Source organism: Castor canadensis, chromosome 4 (genome assembly GCF_047511655.1).
Source record: "Castor canadensis chromosome 4, mCasCan1.hap1v2, whole genome shotgun sequence".
Taxonomy (NCBI): domain Eukaryota; kingdom Metazoa; phylum Chordata; class Mammalia; order Rodentia; family Castoridae; genus Castor; species Castor canadensis.
In genome coordinates, this window is record NC_133389.1 from 83391246 (window position 1) to 83414699 (window position 23454).

A 23454-nucleotide genomic window follows, 5' to 3' on the forward strand; every position below is an offset into this window, starting at 1 on the left:
AGGCAGATGCTGCCTTGAGAGAGCTTGCCTTTGGCCTCCAAGGTTTAAATGTCCAGAATTTTCACCTAACTCCCCAGACTTAACAGCATTTCCACTAAAATATCTAGGTGTGGCCCCAGGGCCTGTGTCCTGCAGAACCGTGGTCACTCAGGACTGGACAGGAGCCCCTGTGATGGGGTGCATGCTGTCAGACCTCACAGCTTCCTCTTGCTTCCCTGCTGTCCTCACCTGCTGTTGGAGCAGTAGGAACTCCATATTGAAGTGGTTTCTTAGCCCTAGAAGACAGACATTTGTGAGAACTTAATGGCTCACCTGTGGCGTCACTAACACAGAGCAGACATGAGCACAGCCTTTCAGCATCTGCGTTTCTGCACACAGGTGGCAGGAAGCATATGGTCTCTTAATGGATAGCTGGAGGCGGCTATCTCTACTGACAACAAACTGAGTCACAGAAGCCCTGAGAGGTCTGGACAGCGTCAAGCCAAGACAGCCTCATGACACCTGTAGCCTGCAATTCAAAAATAACTTCTTTTCAGCTGGGTATGGCAGCCAGTGCCTGTAATCCCAGCTACTCTTGAGGTGGAGATCAGGATGATTGAGGTTCCAGCCCAGCCTGGGCAAGAAATTAGTGAGATTCCATCTCAGTCAATAAACTGGGTCATGGTGTGCACCCAAGGTCCTAGCTATGATCATAGTCTGAGGCTAGCCGTGGGCAAAACTGTGAAACCCTACCTGAGAAGTAATCTATAAAGCAAAAAATGGGCTGGGGGCATGACTTAGGTGGCCTAGCAAATGTGAGGCCCTGAGTTCAAACCCCAGTACAGCACCCCCCACACACAACAACAAAGAAAAACCCAAACTTCTTTTATGAGCCAGGTTATCCTCCTTGTCTCCTGGCTTCATTAGCCTGCTGTTGCCAGCAGACAAGCTTGGGTCCAGTAGCATTGTCACGTACCTGGGTCTTCTGTGAATGCTTGACCAAGTCCTTTCAGAAGGTTTTTTTATGTGTTTAAATATCTCCCACATATGTCTGTTCAGCATTCCCAGTACCATTGTGAAGAGGCTGGCTTTTTCCTCAGTGGGTGTTCTTGGCCTATGGATTTCTTTCTAGACCCTCTATATTTGCTCTGTTGGTCTGTGTATCTGCTGTAAGCCAGTTCCATGCTGTTTGGATCCCTGTTGCTTGGTAGTATATTTGAATTCAGGCCACTGGTGTGATAGCGCCAGCATTTTTTTTTTAATTGAGATAGGGTCTTGCTTTGTAGCACAGGCTGGCCTGGAACTCACAATCCTCATGCCTCAGCCTCCCCGTGCCATACCTGACCAGCTTTGTTGCTCATCCTTGTGTTGGCTATTTGGGGGCTTTTGTGGTCCCTATGAGTTTTAGGATTTTTTTTTTTTATATTGTTGTTAAGAAGGACATTGGTGCTGGAGGTATGGCTCAAGAGGTAGAGTGCCTGCTTTGCAAACGTGAGGCCCTGAGTTCAAACCCCAACCCCACCAAAAAAAAAAAAAAAAGACATTGGTGTTTTGATAAGGGTTACATTATCTTTGCCTGCTGCATCTGATCTGCTGATGCTGGGCTAGATGATTCCACCATGCACCCAGGGGTAAGAACGACACCCCTGTCAACTTACCCTGTCTCTAGAGTCACCTCTGGCCTGCACTTGCAGGGGTGGAGACTTCTCTTGGCATCCACTCATTTGTCCTGTCCCTGGTAGGCAATAAAGGCTTATAACGTAAATGAGTACATTGTATTTTAATTTCAGTATGTATTGGAGCTCTAAAACACATTTTCTAATTCAGATGGATGGATTTTCTTTGCTTAGCTTTCTTTAATAGCTAACACATCCATGTGGTCTAAGATCACAGTGTACAGTGGAACACGGAGGAAATTGTCTCTTCAGTTGCTGTCTGACAGTGCACCAGGCCTGCCCACACACAAGTGCAAACATGTATTCTTGTTTTATCTTATATTTTGCTCAAAAGGTAGCTTATTAAAGCAATGTTCTCTTTACACCTTGATATATTTCAGAGATCTTATATTAATAGAGAGCTTTCTTTCTTTCTTTCTTTTTTTTTTTTTTTTTTGAGACAGGATCTTACTACATAGCTCAGGCTGGCCTCGTAATCGTCCTGCTTCAGCCTTCCAAATGCTGGGATTACAGACATGAGCCACCATGCTCGGCTGCCTTTTAACAGTTAAAAAAATACCTTTCATTCTTTGTGCAAATTATAATTTTTCAAACAAGTACTTCATTGAAGGACATTTGGATTTCTCTAGACATTTGCTACTGCAAACAACTGCAGTGGTACCCTCATCTGTGTGTCTTTTCACACACACATATACACATGTGGGTAAAATATATCTCTGTAATAAATCCTGAGTGGAGTGGCTACAAGTGTATGCATGTATAATTTTAATATATGTTACTAAATTACCCTGTGTAGGAGTTGTACTATCAGATTTATTATTTAAAATTAATGCTGGTATTTAGAATATGTTTTAAAAAGAATATTTACTCTTTGTATTGTTTTATTTTCTTTGAGGATTTATTTTGTAGGCTCTCTGAATTTTGATAGGAGTAATAAGATTGTTCTAGATCATTGGTTCCTATTAATGGTCAAAGACCCCCACGGGGTTCTCAGACTCATGTGCTGAACAAACATCAGCTATGTAGGAAATAAGCAAGGCATGTTACAGGTGTCAAGCGCACATAGGCACTGTCACAGGTAATAAAGCAAGAATTCTTTTAATGGTGTTTCTGAATCCTTAGTTCAGTTAATAACAGCTTGACAGCTTACTGATGGTTCCTTTATTTAGATGGCCTGTGGGGTTTTTTTTGGTGACACTGGGGTTTGAACTCGGAGCCCCACGCTTGCTAGGCAGGCACTCTGCCACTTGAGCCACTCCTCCAGCCCCACGTGCATTTTGATGCCATGTTAGTTTCATTTGGTTTTCTGTCAGTGTTTTCAAAGTAACTTAGTCTATGGATATAGGGAACAGATGACTATTTTGTAACAGAACTCATCTTTCTCTTGTAGATGTCCCTTTGAGAACCAGCCTGCCACTACCATTCAGAAATTATAAATATGGTAACTATTTTTTATTCTTTTAAAATGTATATAGGGTAATTTTGCATTAGTTTTTTTGTTGACGTGAATTCAAATTTGGTTTTGAAAGTTTAATTTAACATCTGGAACTAAAAGTGAATTTGGAGGCGCTGGAGGTAGAGCTTACTGGTGGTCTACATGCGCTTAGTATGCACAAGGGCCTGGTTTAGTCCCCCAAACCCCCCAGAAAAAAATCAATTCGGAAGTTTCTTAACAAAAATGGAAATTCTGGTATGCTGTTCAAGTCCATATAACCGTTTAGGGAAGTGGCACGTCTATGAGGAATAGCATGGCTGGCAAACCTCTTTCTAAAATGGGTTTCTTTGTCAGATAATCTGAGAAGAAAAATGATTGAGGACTAAAAATTAAAAGAAGAAATTTAACATTTTAAATGTCAATAGCTTGAGCAGATTAGTCTTACGTGTTGCAGTTGGTGATTTAAAAAATATAGTAATAAGGCCAGAGACTGGGTGTCGTTATTCAGTGTAAAGACGGTACAGTTTCTCTCAGCATTGTGACATTCAGCAAACATGAATTTGCAACTTGACTTGAAAATTATGATGCACCTAATAAATATCTCTGCTAATTGGCACAGACATTTTAAAGTATAAATTTTTTATTACCTTAGCTCATGTTTTGGAGTGGCTTTTCATTCTGTTGCCATTCGGTGGGGCACCCAGTGACCCATCGTCCTTTGAAATCACAGTCTGCTCATGTGTCTGCATTTTAATATCCAGAGACTAATTGTGAGGTCATAAGGGGTAGTCAAGCAGGAGTTGAAGGCGCTGAGTGGAAAGGACCTTGACTGATTGCACCCCAAGAATTTACACACTCAGTATTGAGTAAGAGAGAGGAATAAAACCTGATTAAGGTAAATAAGAAACTTTTCAATTGTGGCTTTCATGGCCTTTGAAGAAGAGTGCCTTGAAATGGAACCTTCAGCTAGAATCACCCTGCAGGTGCCTCTTAAATCATAATAGTTACATAAGGTTTCCTTTTGTGTGTGTGTCTGTATTCAAACTTGTGTTCCTACATTATTTCAAAAGAAATTTTAAAATAATGTTGGCATCAGACTATCTGAAATGCTGAGCACCATTGTGGTAGGTAATGACCCTCTAAATTATTTCGTCTGATTAACCCCCTTGTATCCTAGCATTTCTATTCAGATTTCTGTATTCAGGTGAACTGGAAGAAGAATGACAGGAAGAACTTATAGAACAACTGGAGTTTTAAAAGGCTTCAGAGGCCCTTTGTCTGGGTTTGGCTCTTGAACAATGGGCTGCTTTGTGTTCAGCAGGAGAGGCTAAGTTACTTTTTCACCTGTCCTCGTCACCCAGTGTTGCGACATGGCCTGTGTGAACAGAACACTGCTATGGGTGTGGGGAGCAGGAAGGGGGCAGAGTCAGATTTCAGTGTTACTTCTTTCTGCTCTTGGCAAAGGGCTGGCACTCTGGGTATTGGTTGTTGACTTAACCACTCACACTACTCATTGTTTGATCCTTTCCTGCCTAGACATCACACACTCAGGCACACGTTAACGTTGACTCATGTCCAGGGCGCATATGCTACTCCCAGTCTGATTTAGAAGGCTGTGTAAAATTAGATTAAACATCACAGTGCCAGCGTGTTAAGTGCTCCACAAATACATGGTACTGTTTTTATTCTTTTCTCTTTTGTATGTGGTACTGGGGAAGATACTATTTTTATAAGGTAACTTTCCTCAAGGATTTTCATTAAATACAAAAGCCACAGATGTTGTTTTTGTTAACAATGAGCATATTTTTAGCAAGTCAAAGTAAGTGAAGTAGACCGCTTACGTAATGAAGACCTTCTGCTAGCCCGCTCTGCTTGCATTTCACCAAATTCTGTTGGAGAGAAAAAGCAGGTGAAAATTTCTATTAAGTGCATTTCTTTTTCCACTTAGAAAAATGTAGTTTTCTTGTTGTGGGTTTGCCAAACCGATTTAGACAAAGTTATTTCTCATTCATAGGCTATTAGCAAAATACCTAGAATATTATTAATATTTCTAAGTTCAAACTTCAGTTTGCAGGTTGATTGTAAGAGATTTTAAGCTTTTTTATTAAAACAAAGTCACTGTTGGCTTCTCTAACTTGTCTCAAGTAATAAATGGATACAGATTTATTATTGAGAAAAAGAATATAATAAGGTAACTCAGAACAATAGATAATGCAAAAGTTACATTTGTTTATTTTTTTAGGACAGTGTTAACTGATTTTTTAACATTTATGGCATATTTACATCCCTAATATGCATATTTTACTTAGAGTAGATTTATTTTTACTTAAGAATATAGAGTTATAAGCTGGGTGCCAGTGGCTCACGCCATTAATGCCAGCTACTTGGGAGGCAGAGATTAGGAGGATCACAGTTCGAGGCCAGCCTGAGGGAATAGTTTGCAAGACCCTGTCTCGAAAATACCCAACACAAAAGAGGGCTGGCAGAGTGGCTCAAGTGGTAAGAGCACCTGCCTAGCAAGCGTGAGGCCCTGAGTTCAAACCCCAGTGCTGCCAAAAAAAAAAAAAAAAAAGAAGAAGAATATACAGTTATAGACCTAGTGGTGCTGCCCTTGTGGTAAAAATGGCAATAGAAAAAAATTGTAAGATGGTTGAAAGTTAACTACTTAAAATGCCAGGTAATTCAGAGTGCCAATTCTTACCTAGGTGATAGGTACCCTAGTCTATATTTTGACAACATAGTTAACTCTAGGTCTGTTTTTAAACAGATCCTTCCATTTCATTTCCCCACTGGAATTTCTTGTTACAGTGTGACCAATTTTTAGTTTTCCGTTGAGAGGTTATGCAGATGTAATAATACATTGTGATCATTAAGAATTAAATGGCTAGCTAAAACTGAGTGGAGAGCTGGGGCCTCTTGGAATTTAAACCTGTCGAATAGCTACATCCGCTGTGTAATTGTGCAAGAGGTGATTGTCGCAGGTAGAATTTTCCCAGGGTGTGGAGAAATTGCCCATTACAAAAGCTCACCTTGCTTCAGAATAAGCAGATTGAAGCTGGGCATAAAGCCCCCTACATGGTGACAGCCTGTGTGGTATTTGAAAACCAAGACGCAGATATTGGTAATCTTTGGGTGTTGGCAGCCTGGCTGGGATTGCCAGTGATCCAGATAACGTGTGACTACCGACAGTGATGACACTTCCAGCACGGTCATTCGACCTCCTGTCACTGTGTCTCCCCTGAGCTCAGTACGCTTTTAAACCGCTGTTGTTAATGTCTGTCTTAATTTAAGATACATATGTACTGTTTTTTACATTATTTACTTATCGTACCCTTAAATGATTCTAAAATACAAAATGGAGTGATATGATTCTCTTTGCTCGTAAGGGAAAATATGGGGGTTGACTTCAGGTGCGATACACACACTGTGGCTGGTGTCAGAGGCCAAAGCTTTAAAGTGTCTTCATACTTTTATCTTTGTGTGTGTGTGTGTTTTTTTCTTTTTCCGGTTCTGGGGATGGAACCCAGGCCCCCATGTGCTAGGTGAGTGCGTCACCACTGCGCCACCCCTCCAGTAACTGCAGATGGCGCTTTAGACAACCTTCTAAAGACAACTTGCTTTTTTCTTTCAGATAAACTAAAGATCATTCATCAAGCACATAAGTCAAAGGTATGTAAAGTATATTGTACACATGTATGAAAATGTTGTAATGAAACCCATTGTGTATACAATTAATATATGCTAATAAAATTTTTAAATAAAATAAATCACAGGTCCGCGTATAGCAGTAACCGGTGTGGGTTGAATTGGTGAGTAAGTGAATGAACACGTGTATGTTTAATATCTTTTCCAGTATCGGAGCATTTTTTATTTTGTAGGGTTTCTTTCTATAGCCTTCCTTTCCCATTAAATAAAAAAAATAATTCACATATACTTGTTAGTAGTAGATGCTTTATAAAGATGTTAAATAACATGGTATCCTTTAAAAATATATCTAGCATGTGTTTATATAAAACTTGGTGAAGTCAGGTTCCATATAAGGAAGCCACTTCCTATCTGGCAGTCTGGCCTCTTTGACTTTTCCTAATTCTGCACCAGAAGAAGAGGGCAGCCGTGGACACTGGCAGAAAAGCTGCTGTCTTGGCACTGGTTGTCCAAGAAGGCCAGGACTGGGTCTTAAGGCCCACAGGCCACAGCCTGAGACTCTAAATTCATCTTCTTCAGCCAGAGCTGTTTACATATGTGCACATTGTGTGCTCATATTTCTGCTTCTTACTTTTTACAGTAATGTTTCGGTGAAGTTATAATCAAAGATAGAGTGGTCTTTTCTTGAGTCCCAGGCCGTATGTGGGGGCTCCCTGAAGCAGCCATCTTGCTCTATTATCTGAACTGCTCAAGAGCAAGGCTCCATATCTTATTCTTCATACTTTTTTTTTTTTTTTGGTGGCACTGGGATTTGAACTCTGGGCCTCAAACTTGCTGGGCAGGCACTCCACCACTTGAGCCACTCCATCAGCTTATTCTTCATTCTTCTTGGTTTCTCTAATACCTAGTTCAGTGCCTGAGTTGTAGGCGTTATGTTATGGAAGCATAACAATTTTTGGAACACTTTGTTCCATTCTTGTCTCTAGTCAGAGGTGCACTCATAAATTCAGTCAACTTTCAGGTAAATATATGCCTCATATCACAAAGACAATGGCAGAGGGGTGTATCTGATTATGGGTTAGCACTTCATGGGGATTCTGTTTTGAAGCACTGTTCACTGTCAGATGCTTCAAAATCTTGTGCTTATGTATGTGGGGGCTTCGGTGTGGCTTCTGCCCCTTTTATGGCCACTAAAATGGCCTACCACTGTGTTTGGACACAGACGTTATCTACTTTCTCTTCTCAGGAATGTTTTAACTTGGTTCCTAAAATGTGGAGACTAGGCAGTGTGGTCCTCCCCTGGGACTGGTCCTGGGACTGTCTTGGAGACCAAAACCCACAGGTGCTCGAGACCCAGAGATAAAGTGGCAGGTGTCTGTGTGTGACCTACACACACACGTCCTCCTGTATACTTAAATTATTTCTACATTACTTGTAATGCCTAATAACTGCAGTGTCATGAAAACAGTTGTTATACTGTGTTGTCTAGGAATAATCACAAGAAAAAAAGATCCTTACATGTTCCACATACACACAGCCAGTGTAGCTTAGTGATGTTTCCAGTCCACAGTTGGTCAAGGCAACCGCGCCCATCCTTGGATACAGAGGCCGACTAGGCTGCACCTTAGGCCTTTTTGTTTTTGTTTTTCCATTTGAACAGTTCGTTTGTTAAGGGGGATTCCCAAAACAAATTTAAGTCACTTTCTGGACCCCAGCTTTATGAAGTCTGTTGCAAACCATACAATCCCAGGTAAGTGCAGACTCTGTACCTGGAGGAGGAGTCTGCACGTTTCTGAGGAATTCTGATTTCCTTACAGAGTTTTAAAACATCAGAAAAATGCCTTAGCCGGCCGCCACATGTTTTCCTCACCTCCAAATGAGTGTCCTTTCCCACCCTTGTCACAAACACTTTGGAAATAGGAATATAAGCTCTGTGGTTAATTGCCCAGATGCATTAAAGTGAGCGCCTCCTAAGATCTGTGCATTTTATTATGTTGAATTCATCTTCAATTTAACAAAAAAGTAAAACATGTTATGAGGGATTCAAAATAAGACTCAAAAGTGCTGAGGACGTTTGGATAGTGACATGCAACACAGCAAGGTGTCACCTCTCAGCCTGGTTCACACCCGTGAAGCTCCTGAAGGTAGGAGGATCCCAGTCCAAGGCTGACCTAGGCAAAGTGCGAGACCCTACCGAAAAACACACTGAAAGCAGAAGGACTGGGGGTGTGGCACCTGCCCAGCAAACCCAAGGCCCTGAGTTCAATCCCCAGTACTGCCAGGAAAAAAAGTAAAGATGTCAGTTCTCCCTTTCTTAATTTACAGATTTAATGCTGCGCAATAAAATACTAATAGTGGTTGTGCGATATAGTTGATTATAAAGTTATATTTAAAAATCAGTAGTCAGGAGAATTCTGAAAAGAAGAGAAGGAATGGTGACTGGCCCTATATTAAGGCACGATACAAAACTGTAATAGTTAAAGTAGGGTGGCACTGGCACATGAACGGGAATATACACCCGGAATATAGTCCAGAAATAGACCCAAACATGTGCAGGAAGTTAGTACACAGCAAAATGGCAATCTTCTTTATAAGTTCAGAACATGAAATTCATAAAAATACTTGTGTGATATAAAACAAAGCAACCATAAAGGTCTGATACATTTACTTTTCATGCACTTACTAACAGAAATTTATTTAGCACCTTTTTGTGTGGTACTGAAGTTTGAACTCAGGGCCTTGTGCTTGCTTTGTAGGCATTTGAACCATGCCCTCGGTCCTTTTTTTGCTTTTGTTATTTTTGCCCAAGGAGGATTGCAGCCTTGAACTGCAATCCTCCTGCCTATGCCTCCCACATAGCTGGGACTATAGAAGTGTACCACCATGCCCAGCTTGTTGGTTGAGATGGGGGTCTTGCTAACTTTTTACCCTGGCTGGCCCTTGAACTGCAGTCTTCTTGACATCTGCCTCCCAAGTAGCTGGAATTACAGGCATGGCCACCACAACTGGCCCTAGCACTTTTTTTTTTTTTTTAGAGAAACACTGTAAGAGCTGGGGATGGTGACTCATGCCTGTAATTCCATCTATGTGGAAGACATGGGTAGAAGGATCACAAGCAGAAGGCCTGAGTTCAAACCAAGTGAGAGAGAGAGAGAGAGAGGGAGAGAGAGACAGAGAGAGAGAGAAACTCTACAAGAAAAGTCAAGGAACAAATAAAAAGTGGAGACATTTTTTCTAACATAGATAAGGCCTAAATTTCCTTGTATATTAAGATATTATACAATTATATTAGATAAATTACCCTACAACTCCTTTAAAAACCAGAAAATATTCATAACTTCATTGATGACAAAATAAATACAGATTAAAACTGTATTTAGTGTACATCTGTCAGACCTACACAGAACATTTTGGTAAGTCATGTCGCTGTTGGCCAGAGCGTGGGCAGCAGGTCCCCTGGTGACTGGTGCTGCTTCTTGGGACTGTTGGTGACATCTGCTGGAATCAAAGTCACGCACAGCTCTCTGACCTGATGACTCTACTTCTAGGAACTTATCATACAGATCAAACTGTGCGTGTGTCCTGCACGAGGATATTCATTGCAGGATTATTTATGGTAGCAAGAGGTTTGGTACAACTTAGATGCCATCAGTAAGGACTGAGCATGTGTGTCCTTCAATGAAACCTGTTGCAGGTGCTTACTGATGCTGATGGGTTGAGCAGAAGTGCAACGTGAGAACTCGGCAATTAGTAAGCCGCAGTTTGTGTAGACGTTTCTGCTGTGTTGCACAGAGACAGCGTCTGGCAGGATGCATAGAACTAGGAACTGGTACAGCTTCTTTGGGGGAGACCTAGGTAGCTGGAGGGCAGGGGTTGGAAGGAGACCTACTTCTCTCTCTCTTCATATGTGATTAGTTAATTTTGTGTCATATTACCTGTTCTGGATTGAATTTTTTACAAAAGCTTTTTTTCCTTATAGTGCATGCGCTCTGGAGCTTGAGTCCCTGTGCTCTGGGGTGAATGAAGTTCACGAGCTTTGGAACGTGGCCTCTGGCTTTGGGGGCTTCATTTTGGCAGCAGAGAGGCCTTCCTGTCCCAGCTGTGTTATAGAAATAGGACATGTTGGTAACTGGCTGCATTGTGGTTGACAAGTGGGACTATGTGCCCAAGTAACAGTCACTTCCGTGTGCTGTTTGGGGACAGTTCTCAGCTCCAGACTGTTCCTGTATTTATGATGTCTAACTGGCTTTGTAAATATCACTGGACAGCAAAGTCATCCCCCTCACCACAAATCCCGTAGAGAAATAGTACAGTTAATATGACATGAGATGACATCCTCGTTAGCCTGGGCAAGGTGTTTGGATATGTGGACTTTGGGCCGTTTGAGGTTGAGTTGCTTCTCTCAGAAGTCAGATGGGTGGGAGCCTGGACCCAGCTCCAGTGGACTGTACCTTAGCCTTGTGGAGGCAGTGATGACATCAGATCACAGCTCTGTGCTTACCATGTGTGCCCAGGGTCCATGCACTTCCTCTTAGGTCCTCACTGCAGGGTGACGGGAAGACACAATCTCTTCCCCTTCTGTAGAGAACACCATTGGTTCTGAGGGAGTCTGAGTCTGAGCCCAGGTCTCACTCCAAAGCCCATGCAGTAGCAAGGTCACTGCAGCACAGTGTGTGCACGTAGTAGGTGTGTACTGTGTATCTGCTCCCTTCTCTCCTGCACAGTGGGAGTGGAATGTGTTAGGTTATTGCTCTGACTCTAGAAGCGCCACTGAAATGCAAGTCTTCTTTCTCTGCAGACGAACGAACTGGTGCTGAGTTTGGAGGAGGATGACAGACTTCTGCTGAGGGAAGACAGCACTCTGAGAGCAGCGGGAGTTGGTGAGCATGGGACTTTGTGTCCAGGAGGGATTCTCTGCAAAGCACAGAATTCTCTGCTCCCCCACTGCTTGTTCCCCTGTCCCTCACTTCTCAGGGGACAAGGATGCTCAGTGTTCCCATCATTTGACCAGGGCAGTGGCTGTCTGCTGTCCATCTGTGCAGAATGCAAGCAGTTCTTCTCAGAAGGCTTGCTCAGAATTCTGTGAGGGTCGTTCAACATGACTGGCAGGTCACTAGTGTCATGGTACTTCCTCACATCAGCGTCATTGGTGTGGACGGTGTAAGGGAAGAGGCTGTAGAAGAGAGTATGGAATGATAAAATGAGATGTTGTTTGTACAACATGCACGTGGTTTCTGGTACTTGTCCAAGCCACCCAGGATCCATCAAGGTGCAGAATTTAAAATAGGCGCTTAGTGTTTGCAGCTTAACCTTTCAACCTACAACATGCATGTAGTTCTGTTTTAAAGAAAGGCTATGTGACATGTCCTATGGCCATTAGATGTCACTGTTACCCTACTTATATGCTACTTAAAGATGGGCTGGCTGTAAGGTGTGAAGACAAGCAGGGAGTCCTTAGCAGTTGAGGGCATCATGCCTCTGACACGCCTCTGTGGCTGGTGACCATAATGGAACATCACACTTCACCCTTCCTTCATAAATCTCTGTGCACGCTGGTTAAGGAACACTCAGAGCAAGGTGCATGCTGGGAAGCTGGGCATTTTTTTGACTGGTGTTCTATTGAGTTACTTTAATCACACGTGTCAGGAATTCACGTTTGAGTGATTTGCATGACCTATGTGAATTCGTGGCAGAGATCTTTCCATTTTGATAGGATGTAAAATAATAGGTTGTGAAACTACAGACTTCTTTTCCAGGTTAGGTTTACACTATGTGCTAGAATTAATGTCTTCTCATATTATGAATGCATAAGATTGATTATTATTTGAAAAATGGATTTTCACTTGGTATTTGTTTCTTCAGATGAGATATGTGGCCCCTAGAGTAGCTTGGCTTGTTTTTAAAGCAGAAGCTATAATAGATGTAATAGATTGCTGTGGGTGTGGGAATTGACAAGTAGTTCATGGAAAAGTCTGGAAAATCCAAAAACAAACTAAAAAAATAAAAAGGTAAGATTTTGTAAGATGATCAAATTGACATCTCTGATAAATGGAGAAAGAATGAATGAGCCAGAAAATTGAATCAGGCCCATTGCCAAAGTAGTCAGGAAAATAAATTGCAAATTTTTATCTCAGTCTTTATTTCAAAATAAATTCTAGGTGGATGAGATATTTATAATGAAAAAAAATTCTTTGAAATGTAGCTTAGTGATTTCGTAATCTTGGGGAGGCAAGCTTTCAAAGTATGATATCTAAGTCAGGTCCATGAGGGGAAAGGTGATAGAAAGGACCCTATAAACTATAAACAGAGCTAAAGGAGAAATAAGCAACCATGAAAAAATGTGTGCAGCATACATGACAGATAAAAAAGTTATTGCCCTGACTTTATAATGAGCTCTTATAATTAGCATGAAACAGATAAACAAGAAAATCTACTGACAAAAGGAACAGCTAACACAAAAATAGTTCCACCTTGTTGATACTGAGAGACAGGCACTTTAAAATAGACACTCCTTTGCACAACTAGTCCAGTGGTTTGGAATTGCAGCCCAGAGCCAGGGTGCCTGGGCTCCAGCCGATTGCACCTCTTACTGGCTGAGTGACCCTGGGACAAGCAGCCATGATTACAGGATTAGCGTCTGTGGCGTGTGGGAATGCGTGCTGCCTGGAGTTAGTCCTGAGCTGTGGCATACCTTCAGAGGGTGGGGGTTCTCTCTCTCTCCTTCCGATTGTGAATCTCGTAGAAATAGAATGTATGGGGTGATACCGTTATCATTTAAAAATGTGTGGTTTACGTGTTTGCAGGTGCAGATGGAGGAAAGATCACAAACCAAAACCATAGAAGTGGCTTCTTGGGGTGCTGGCCTTGCCAGCATTTGATTTTTTTTCCCCCTTCTTCTCTGTTTTATCTATTATTTCCATTTAAAACTTTCTATGTATTATATATTTATGTTTATATGTGTTATTTGTAATTAAGGAACCAATTTCTAAAAAAGAATAAATCATTAAAGATGGGGAAAGAAATCAGTTTGAGTGATGTCTGTACATCTTACTCACTTTGTGACCTTCTATGAGCCAGTTGGCTTCTCTGAACCTCTGTTGCATTTTCTGTGAAAATGGAAACCACAAAGCCTATTTCAGAAGATTGTCATAGGGTTGAGTAAAAAGAATGGAGGTCTGGGAACAGTGCAGGAAGGTTGCATTGTCTTAGGGTTTTGTTTGGAAACCGTTCTGGAGATGACAGCTGGCAAGTATTTTGAGTGCACTAACACTGAGTTGGCGTCACATCATTCATTTCAGACTCACTTATTTAGCACACCCCCTGCAAAGGCGAGAACCAGGTCCACCTTTCTGTTATTCTTGTTTTAAGCCAATGGGACTTTGACCAGTCAGATTCTTTTCATGGGTTCTACATTCATTTCAGGGTGGCCTGGGGACCCCAAACTGCCCTTAGACCCTGGCAGGCAACAGCAGTGGCCATACTGTGACATCAGCCCCTTGACAGAGGGGAGTGACTTCCTCTTTGTCCCCTGGAGTCATGTTGCCACATTGCTTCCTCCATGAAGCAAGCCCAGGTTGTAGCTGGGGAAGAAGATGAGGATCCCCAGAAAGCAGCAGAAAACTCTGAGTGGGAATCAAGTTGTCAGACCCATACTTGAAGTGTGTGGCTTTCCTGGGGAATTTTCCCTCCCTCTGCACCGCATCCGCTTAGGTTTCAAAGAGGAAACTTAGGTCCTCCCTCTCCCTTTCACCCTTGATCCCTCTGGGGGCCCTCAGTCTGCTCTCCTGACCTGTTGCCATGGAAATAGTGCCAGTGTAAGAAATCTGTCGTTGTGATGATTCTGCAGGAGTGAGTGGTGGAAGAAGGAGAAAGGTCAGGAGCGGGAAGTGAGGGGAAACTTGTGCTCCAGTTCATACTGGCCTTCTAGGTGCACTTCGAGTGCCCCCTGTTCTGCACCTGCTTCCATTCTAGAAGGAAGAGGAGGATTTTTACCTCTAGATGTTACTGACAGCATACAGATTTTTTACATTGCTTTAGCAATTATAGTTTACCAACTAATTCTCTCAGTAAGAAAGTTGCATGGAAGGTGGGTTGTTGTTGTTTTTCGTGATGTTTTATCCTGTTCATTTTGCTGTCTCATGCTCCTGTTGTCTTTTGACTCTGCTCTGTTTTAAGAAGCAGTTGTGGCAGGGCAACTCTTCTAACACCAGTTGCTTTTTGAAAATATTTTCAAGTGAGTTCCAGTGGGCTAAATTCTAAGCACTTACCTGAGAGAAGCGTTCTTGTCAACCCTGTCCTTGTAATAATCTCAAACTCCCCTGTGGTGTGTTTTCATTTTGCCTGGCGTTCCTGCCACCTGCCCCCAACTGGAAGCTGTCTTCATGCCTTGAACCTTTGGCTGTCTCCTTCCCACATTTAATACTGCAGGAGTCTTGGGCTCCACTTCTTCATCAGGGTCGTGTTTCCTTAAGGGTCCGGCACTTTCCCATTCCTTTTCTGGGTAGTAATATCTTGGGACAGACATGTTTTCTTCCTTTGACAGAGTGTCATGGTAGCCATTCTTCATGTTAACATCCTAACAGTGACATAGTCTGGGTCTTAGTAACTTAGGGGACAACCCAGGGCATTGAGTGGTTCCAAAAATAGGGAGTCAGAATGTACCCCATAGGTTCTTCTTTTATTATTGTTATTATTTTTTATTTATTGCTTTCTTTTGGTAGTGCTGGGGATTGACCCCACAGCCTGGAATATACTAAAGCACTCTCCCACCAAGCTGTACCAGCAGCCCTATTTTTTCGCACTTAAAGAAAAGATATTTTTGATAATAATAATTTTATGTATTTGTAATAATTGTATGTACTTAGAAATAAGTAAACGTATGTGTCCATAAGCGTATTTATGGAATACAGTGTAATATTTTGATACATAGGTAATGCATAGTGATCAAATCGAGGTAATTAGTGTGTCTGTCACCTCAAACATTTATCACTGTTTTTGCATTGGGAATGTGGAAAATGCCTTTCTTTTAGTAGCTGTTTTGGAATAGACAATAAATTATTGTTAAATGTAATCACTCTGCTGCTCTATGGAGAACTAGAACCTATTCCTAACTGTAAGCTTTTTTATTTTTTTTTTTTTGGGTGATACTGGGGTTTGAACTCAGGGCCTCACGCTTGCCCACTTGACCCACTCCACCAGCCCCAGACTGTAAGCTTTTACCCATTGACCAAGCTCTACCTTTCTTCCCTCCCCAGCTTCTGGTAGCGCCTCTTTTACTCTCTAATTCTATGCAAACAACTTTTTACATCCACATGTGAGTGAGAACCTGCAGGACTTGTCTTTCTGTGCTGGCATATTTCCTTAACATAATGGCCTCCAATTCTACCCAGTTCCCAGAAGTGATAGGATTTTACTCTTTCCTGTGACTGAATAATAGTTCATTATTTATATGATTCTTCTTCCCTTTTTCTTTTCCCCTAACCATTGGGAGATTACAGGCATGTACTTGTTCTGTGAAAAGTCAGCTTTTCCTATTTATTGTCTTCTATGATATTTGAAATCTATGCTTGCTATCCAAACAATTGATCCAAAACAGACATTTGAAGTATAACATGAAAAGCACAGTATTTGAATGCTGGGCATGGTGGCTCACACCTGTAATTCTAGCACTTGGGAGGCTGAGCCAGGAGGATGGAGAGTTTCAAGGCCAGGCTGAGCTATGTGGTGAGTTTGAGGCCAGCCAGGGCTTTGTAGTGAGACCCTGACTCAAAATACAACAAACAAAAAGCACAGTTTTTGAGACCTCTTGTATAGATTGTGGTCTCCTTGGGTAAAAACCTAGTAGTAGAACTCAGCTGTGAGCACTTTGGAGGTGGGGATGCTCCTGAGCAGGAGAGGGGGCCACATTTTGTCCTGTTGGTCTCAGATTTCCCACGAACTTCAGCCCGCCTGCCCTCCACTTAGCATTTTTAATCTGCAGTTGCTCTCACGTGAGCCCCGTCCTGATTGTCCAGAACTCAGTGCACGTGTCTCAGTCTCCTTTCTGTGGCCCACAGGGCTGTGCCTTATGCCAGTAAGGGACTCAGGAAGTGTGCAGTGGGCCCTTGTCCACAGGCGAGGAGTTTGTATACAGCGCATTTAATTTTTCTTGAGATTTCATGGTTAAAATGGTTTTCCGTGTTTTCTTTTATTTCAGGTCATTATTATTTTCCTGTTAAAGGTGTCTGTGTGTGTCTGACCTGTTTGAAAGCTTTATAAAATTCTTAATTTTATAGCCAAAGCTTGAATGCCTGGCTTGTGTTCATTTCATCAGACTGGAACGTCAGAATGAAAATGGTCCACCAATGTGCTTGGAAAGGTCCTACTGGATTCATTTGGCGGGGGTGGGGGGACGAGATGGCTGCATGGTTATTGGATTTTAGATTGCATGTTCACTTCCGATTCCCGCACTGGGGCTCTGCACCTGGCTGCACTGCCGCCTGCAGCACATTTAATTTAAAGCCAGGGCCCCAGGGGACAGCATGTGGCAGGCTTCCTGAGGGCTTCTCCCTGCCACGTTTAAAGGAGCCATTTTAATAGAATTTGGGCAGTGGGAATTTGGGGGGTAATGAGGACAAGAGTGATTTTGAAGAGGTCTTAAAATCACGTAATTTGTTTCCACCTGAACTGCAACGTCAGTCCAAGCACAGTGACCCGAGCCTGTGGTTCCAGCTACGCTGGAGGCGGAGGTGGGAAGATCATCAGCCAAGGCCAAAATTCACTCAAGACCCTGTCTGAAAAACAAACTAAAAGCAAAAGGACTGGGGGATCTGGTTCAAGTGGTAGATGCTGGCCTCGTAACCAGGAGGCCCTGAGTTCAATCCCCCAGTATGGCAAAAATAAAAATTAAATAAAACATTACTCTTTCAGCTTTATGAACAACAAAAATAAATAAATGAATAATAAATACATTACTCCTTCCGTTTGAAGACTACATTGCTACAGTTTAAACTCCATTTTATGTTTTCCTTTTGAATGTTCAGAGTAATGAGTAATTTGTATGTTTTCCAGTTTGTTAAGGATTTTTTTTGTGTGTGTGGTACTGGGGTTTGAACTCAGGGCCTTCACCTTGAACCACTCCACCAGCCCTTTTTTTTCTAGTTTTATGCTGAGTATTTTGGAGATAGAATCTCTTGCACTATTTACCAGGGCTGGTTTCGAACCGCAACCCTCCTGATCTCTGCCTCCTGAGTAGCTAGGATTACAGACCTGAGCCACCGGTGCCTAGACATGTTTTTTTTTTTTTTTTTTTTTTTTTAATTAACTTGAAGTATTTGAGTTTAATCTCTTTGTCAATCCAGTTTTCCTTTAAAAAAGAAAAGGTCTGAAAATAAAATCTTTACCCTAGATGGTTTTATTTTGAGCCTGTGAGAGATGGCATGTCTAGAGAACCATTTGCTCTCACAGCTAATGAGGCCCGAGAGGACAAAACTGCTTGGTCAGTGGCTGCTTCCTTTCCACCTTTTATTCTGATGAGGAGCTGCGAGAGGAATTAGCGTCTCATATGGGGCACCAGTAAAGTGAACGCCGTGATTACAGCCAGCATGGCGTGAGCACAGCACTGTGTGCAAGTAACATGTCACAGGTAAAGCCTTGCTCTGCCTTTTGCCCATCCTTTTAGGAAGATGGCTACAATCACTTGCAAATTATGTAGGTCCACCTCCAGCAGGTTTTCCTTCAGAAAGGAAACCCCAGGAGGCTTTGTGTAGAAAAGATAGGTCTCCAAATATCCTTCCTTTGAGCCAATTTTTTGAAGTCCTTTTTTAACAAGTTACTGGTTCCAAGTGTGGCGCCTCCTTGCCACTCTGTGAATGCGCTTTCTTGTAAAATTTCCTGCACACTGACCACTGTCTGCCCTGTGCCTGTGTTTGTTGCTTGGGGACCTTCCTCATTGACCCAGGTCCTTCCTGCCCAGCAAAGGTTTCATCTTGACACGGTGGGGCTAGAATGAGACTTGAGAATATGGCTCATTCATTTTCTTCTCTCAACTTTAGTTTATTTTCCGTAGTGCACATAACTGCTCATGGAGAGATACTACATTTGATATTCTTGCAAACAGCAAAAACAGTTTTAAGGAAATGTCATGCTAATCTCTTTAATTTCTTTCTTTCCTGATAATTCTAGTGATGAGATTAGAGCTATAAACTACAGACCTCCGGTAATCCTTGCCACTCTCCTTCTTATCCTATTTGTTTGACTTGCAAAGTTTTACTTGTCTGTTTTCGAGTGTATGTTAATTGAGTACTCAGTATTCATTACAAATAATCCTGTCTGCTTTCTCCCTGAGATTCTAAAGGCCCTTTTGCTCTTTCTGTGAAAGCCAAGCAGACTGTATTAACTTCTGGTTTAATTTATAAAACCAATGTGGAACTTGTTGGCATAACACCTTAAAGAATGGCGTATTTAATAATTGGAAGTCTTTCCATCAGATTTGTCTCCAGTGTGAATTAATATGTTGCTGACTTAGTGTTTGAGAAGACGGAGTCCTTGACCTGCTAGGTTGAAAGAATTGTGACTGCTCTGAACCTCTGTGGTCTTATAGCTGTGCCATTTCCCCGGTGAATAATTAGAGGCATTTGAAGGTAGTGCGGCTGAAGCCAATTTGTGTCTTTCACTTTGCATATTGTTGAAGGCTCATGAATTAATCATAAGCAGGGCAAAAAATTAACTTCTTCAGACACATACTTTGATGGGTCATGAGGGAGAATGTAAAGTGATCTGTAAAATATTCTACTGATCCTCTAAGTATTAAATTATTATACCTACAGGCTAATTTCGGGGGGAAGAGTCCCCCCTTTCAGGAACTGAGTAACATGTTTGAAAAAAGATCAAAGTTTGTTATTTTCTAGGACTATGAAGAGGCCTAGAAATGAGCAATGTTATGATTTCCTGAAAATCTTAACTCTCATGTTGTCTTTATTTTAATTTCAGGTGTATTTGTTTTACTTTTAAATTATTCAAGTTTTATGCTCTTATAACCACACCTGAAACTTCTTATTGATTTGGCCAAACATATTGTGCAAGCCAGCAAATTACTTATCCTTGCCATCCTACTCTAAAACACGAAGCCAAAGAATACAGACCTCCATACTTGTTGAAAACTTAGTTTTACATTAAAATCTTTTCCCATGTTCTCTTTTTCTTTCTTTTCAGCGAGCGAAACTGAAATTGCATTCTTCTGTGAAGAAGATTACAAGAAGTACCAGGCTAATCCCGTTTCATCCTGGTGAAAAAGTCCCAGGAGCTGCAGTTCTGCACACCTGTCTTAAGCTCTTTATTCCCCTAGTGAGTTTTTGAAATTGACAAATAAATCTTAAAAAATTAATCCCAGGCTTGATGATTTCCCTCTCTGCAGATCCCTTCTCTCCCCCCTTCCCTTCCTTCCTTCCATTCTTGTTGTGAAATAATATGAGAAAAACACTTGATTTTTTTTTAATGCAAGAAATCTTTATTAAAAAATCATAATTTGTTTTCTAAAATTAGGGATCCTTTGGGTGTTTTTCATGTTGAGCTCTTTGAAAAGACAAGACTAAGATCGTATTTTTTATTAGTATTTTTTCCATAGGTTCTTATTGATAGTGGATTGTTGATCCTGAGTTCGTGTCCTGGCATAGTCAGTGATCAAAGATGCCAGACCAGGAGTTCAGTTGAAGCAAGCGCTAAGTTTATTGATGGGTGGGACTTGGTGGAAGAGAGCCAAGAATGGCTGAAGTCTAGGAGATGGTGCAGGGCACTAACTGGCTGAGGTCCAGTATTCTACCTTGAAACGATATTTGTGATTGGCTGGTGCCAAGTCAGCTTCTCACTGAACGTGGCCACCTGTCTGCACCTCTCATTATTGAACTGCTTATTTGTAGATGGTCTGGTCAGTTTGTCCTGGCCTCAGGGCCCACATCTTGCAGCTTCATTTTGTTATTTTTGTTAGAGGCTTGTTATTTTTGAGAGAAACCTTGTTTCTCACGCACCTTTTACATGTCTGTTTCTAAAGTGCCTCTCTCGTCCAAAATGGAGTCATCTTTGTCATTGCTCCCCTTACATTATTAGAGCTCTTTGTCTACCAGGATGGTCAGGACCCTCCCTTAGTTCAGGGAGTGTGGCATTGAATGGCACTTGTTTTGGGGAGGTCTTCAGATGTAAGAGGGTTGCTTTTTTCTTTTTAGTACCTTAGTCTGCACAAATAACATTGTGACAGTTTTTTCTGGATTGTGTTTCCTGACCGTTGTTATTGTTCCTATAATGAGACCAAGTTCACTTATTTGGAGAGAAAGTAGTCAGATACTTCTGGAGAAAATTGTTCATGGAGTACAAGTCTACATCCTGGAAAATGTGTTCTTTCAAAATGTTCACTACTTGGGGTTTCTGAGAATGGCTGACTACCAGTGCCTGAGCAGTGGTTGTTCAAAGTGCATCTCAGTTCCCTGCATCCAGTCAAAACTCCCAGAGAGATTTCTAGAATTACTGTTTACCATGAAGTCGCCACTGGGATTTCAGGTTTTGTGATGGTAGAATCCAACTTAAGAAAACAGTGTATTCACATGTGAATAAATGAATAAAAAAAAAGAAAAAAGAGAAAACCTATTATATATTTTTTTGAAGTCAGCATTGAAAGTCTGATTAGTATGGTCAGAAGCAGCTTCACTTTGTTGAAAGATTTAATAGAGTTTTATAAAACAGAAATTTATTTTATTCATTCATTCATTGTACAAAGTACTGAGTAAACAGATGACCTGGAACACAATTTTTGCCGTGGTGAGTGGGGAAAGATATACACACCAGTGATTTTGGTAGCAAAGCAGAAAACTTGCTGTGGGAGCATTGACAATGGGCTCGTTAATTCTGTGTGGGATTGTTTTAATTTTAGTTTTTAAAAAGTGATGATTGAGGACTCCAGGTATGGCTTAAGTGGTGGAGTCCTTGCCTGGCAATGTAAGGCCCTGAGTTCAAATCCCACTAGGAGCAGAAGGAGTGCTGGTGGAGCTGTACCTTCAGAGATTTAACAGGTATTTTTTCGTAGAAAAAAAGAAGGGAGAAGCTTTCTGGAAGGGGGGCTGGCATATGCGAAGGACAAGTCCTGTGAGGCAGCTTGGGGTTTCAGTAGAAGCACAGCTTTCAACTTGCCGTGCACCAGAGTGTGAACTACAGGAACAGTGAGGTCAGAAAAGTGGGGGAGCCAGGCCTTGGAAGTCACACGGAGGCCTTGGACCTTGACCTAGTATGCAGTTGGGAGCTAGTGGCAAGATTTTAACAGGTGAATTGTATGATTCCATTTGTATTTTAGAAAATGAATTGTGGCTGCTGCAGTCCAGACACAGTTTCGTGTCTGGATGATGGAAAGACTGGAAGCCAGCTGTCACAGGCAAGGTGAAGATAGGAAGGCCTGGCCTGGGCAGGGGAATTTCCGAGGGGATATTGAGGAGAGGAGACCACCTTGGCTGTGTTCCCCAGACCTAAGCTGTGGCAACAAGGGCTTTATGTGTGTGATCTCATTCAATTTTGACCATAGCTCTTCAGACTGGATGAGGAAATTGGGGTTGCGGGGAACTTGAGCCAGGTCTGCCTTAAAATCCTGACCTCTCCCATTCCAACTGGTGGCCTCCCAGTGGAGAATAGAATGTTTAGGACTTGGTGAGTACCTGGGGGTGGGCAGTGTGGAGAGGAGGGAGGAGTGAGGACGCCAGTGACCTGCTGTAGAGCAGCTGGGTTGATGGTGACAGCTACAAACCAGTAGGGAGCTCTAGCAGAGCAGGCTAAAATGTATTCTGTTCATTCATTTCCAGAACATTCAATTTACATACAGGCTTTCTCTTTTATCTGAAATTAGCATGTCTTTACCTGTATGTTTTCTTTTAAATAAACAATACAAAAGTATGTATAAATAATGCCTTTTTGGTGGTATTTTGTCTTATAAAAATCAAATATAGGCTATTTTTACTTGTAAATACAGATTTAAATTTAAAAAATATGGATTGGAAGTATGGCTCAAGTGATCAAGTGCTTGCCTCATAAGTGTGGAGCCCTGAGTTCAGACTCCAGTACTGCTAAAATAAACAGATGATAGATAAAATAAATACATTATGACTAAAAAGGACTTTTACCAGGAATGGGAAATTGGTTCAAAATTAAGAAAGGTATCTAAGTAATTTACAAACTTTACAAGTTAAGGACGAGAAGTCGTGCTTATCTCAATTGACGCCAAAAGAGCATATACCTGAATGAAAATCAGCAATGGGTAGAAACACCTTTGACTCAATGAAGGTTACTCACAAAAAAGCTACACAATGGATAAGGGTTTCAACAGATATATTTGGTATGAATGAGACAAGGGCGGCCGGGTATTGTTCTGTATTGTTCTGCAGGTGTCATTGTAGCCAGTGCAGTACGAAAAGTAGTAAAAGCCACAGATCTTGGAAAGGAGGAGCCAAACATTCATCTGCAGACAATGATTGCTAGAGAATCAAGTGACAAGTGACAAAAACTAAGAGATTTCAGGAGTGCTGGATAATGAGCCAAAAATGAACTACTCACAAAAGCTATAAAGCATTATTTGAGGGTTATAAAAGACCTAAATACAGAGAGGGGTTCCATGTTCGTAGGTGAAGATACAAGGTTGTAAAGAGGCAGAAGTGCTCCTAATCTGTAATTTAGTGCAGTCTCTATCAAAATCCCCAGGGAACTTGAGCG

The 23454-nt window shown here is 41.7% G+C and overlaps 1 protein-coding gene across 4 annotated transcripts in view; it reads left to right on the forward strand.

The window, feature by feature from the left end:
* C4H2orf76 (chromosome 4 C2orf76 homolog) overlaps positions 1 to 23454 on the forward strand; it is a 100178-nt gene that overhangs the window by 41114 nt on the left and 35610 nt on the right. The window contains exons 3-6 of one of the 4 annotated variants that reach the window (XR_012447174.1): positions 3046 to 3096; positions 6722 to 6759; positions 11534 to 11615; positions 19927 to 20058. Coding sequence is in view for 3 of the 4 variants with exons in the window: in XM_074070563.1 (XP_073926664.1) it covers positions 3046 to 3096; positions 6722 to 6759; positions 11534 to 11615; positions 19927 to 20003 (248 nt within the window). In the remaining variant the exon portion in view is untranslated. Of the gene's footprint in view, positions 1 to 3045; positions 3097 to 6721; positions 6760 to 11533; positions 11616 to 19926; positions 20099 to 23454 lie in introns of those variants that run through there. The other 3 variants (XM_074070563.1, XM_074070564.1, XM_074070565.1) reach the window with 3 other exon arrangements.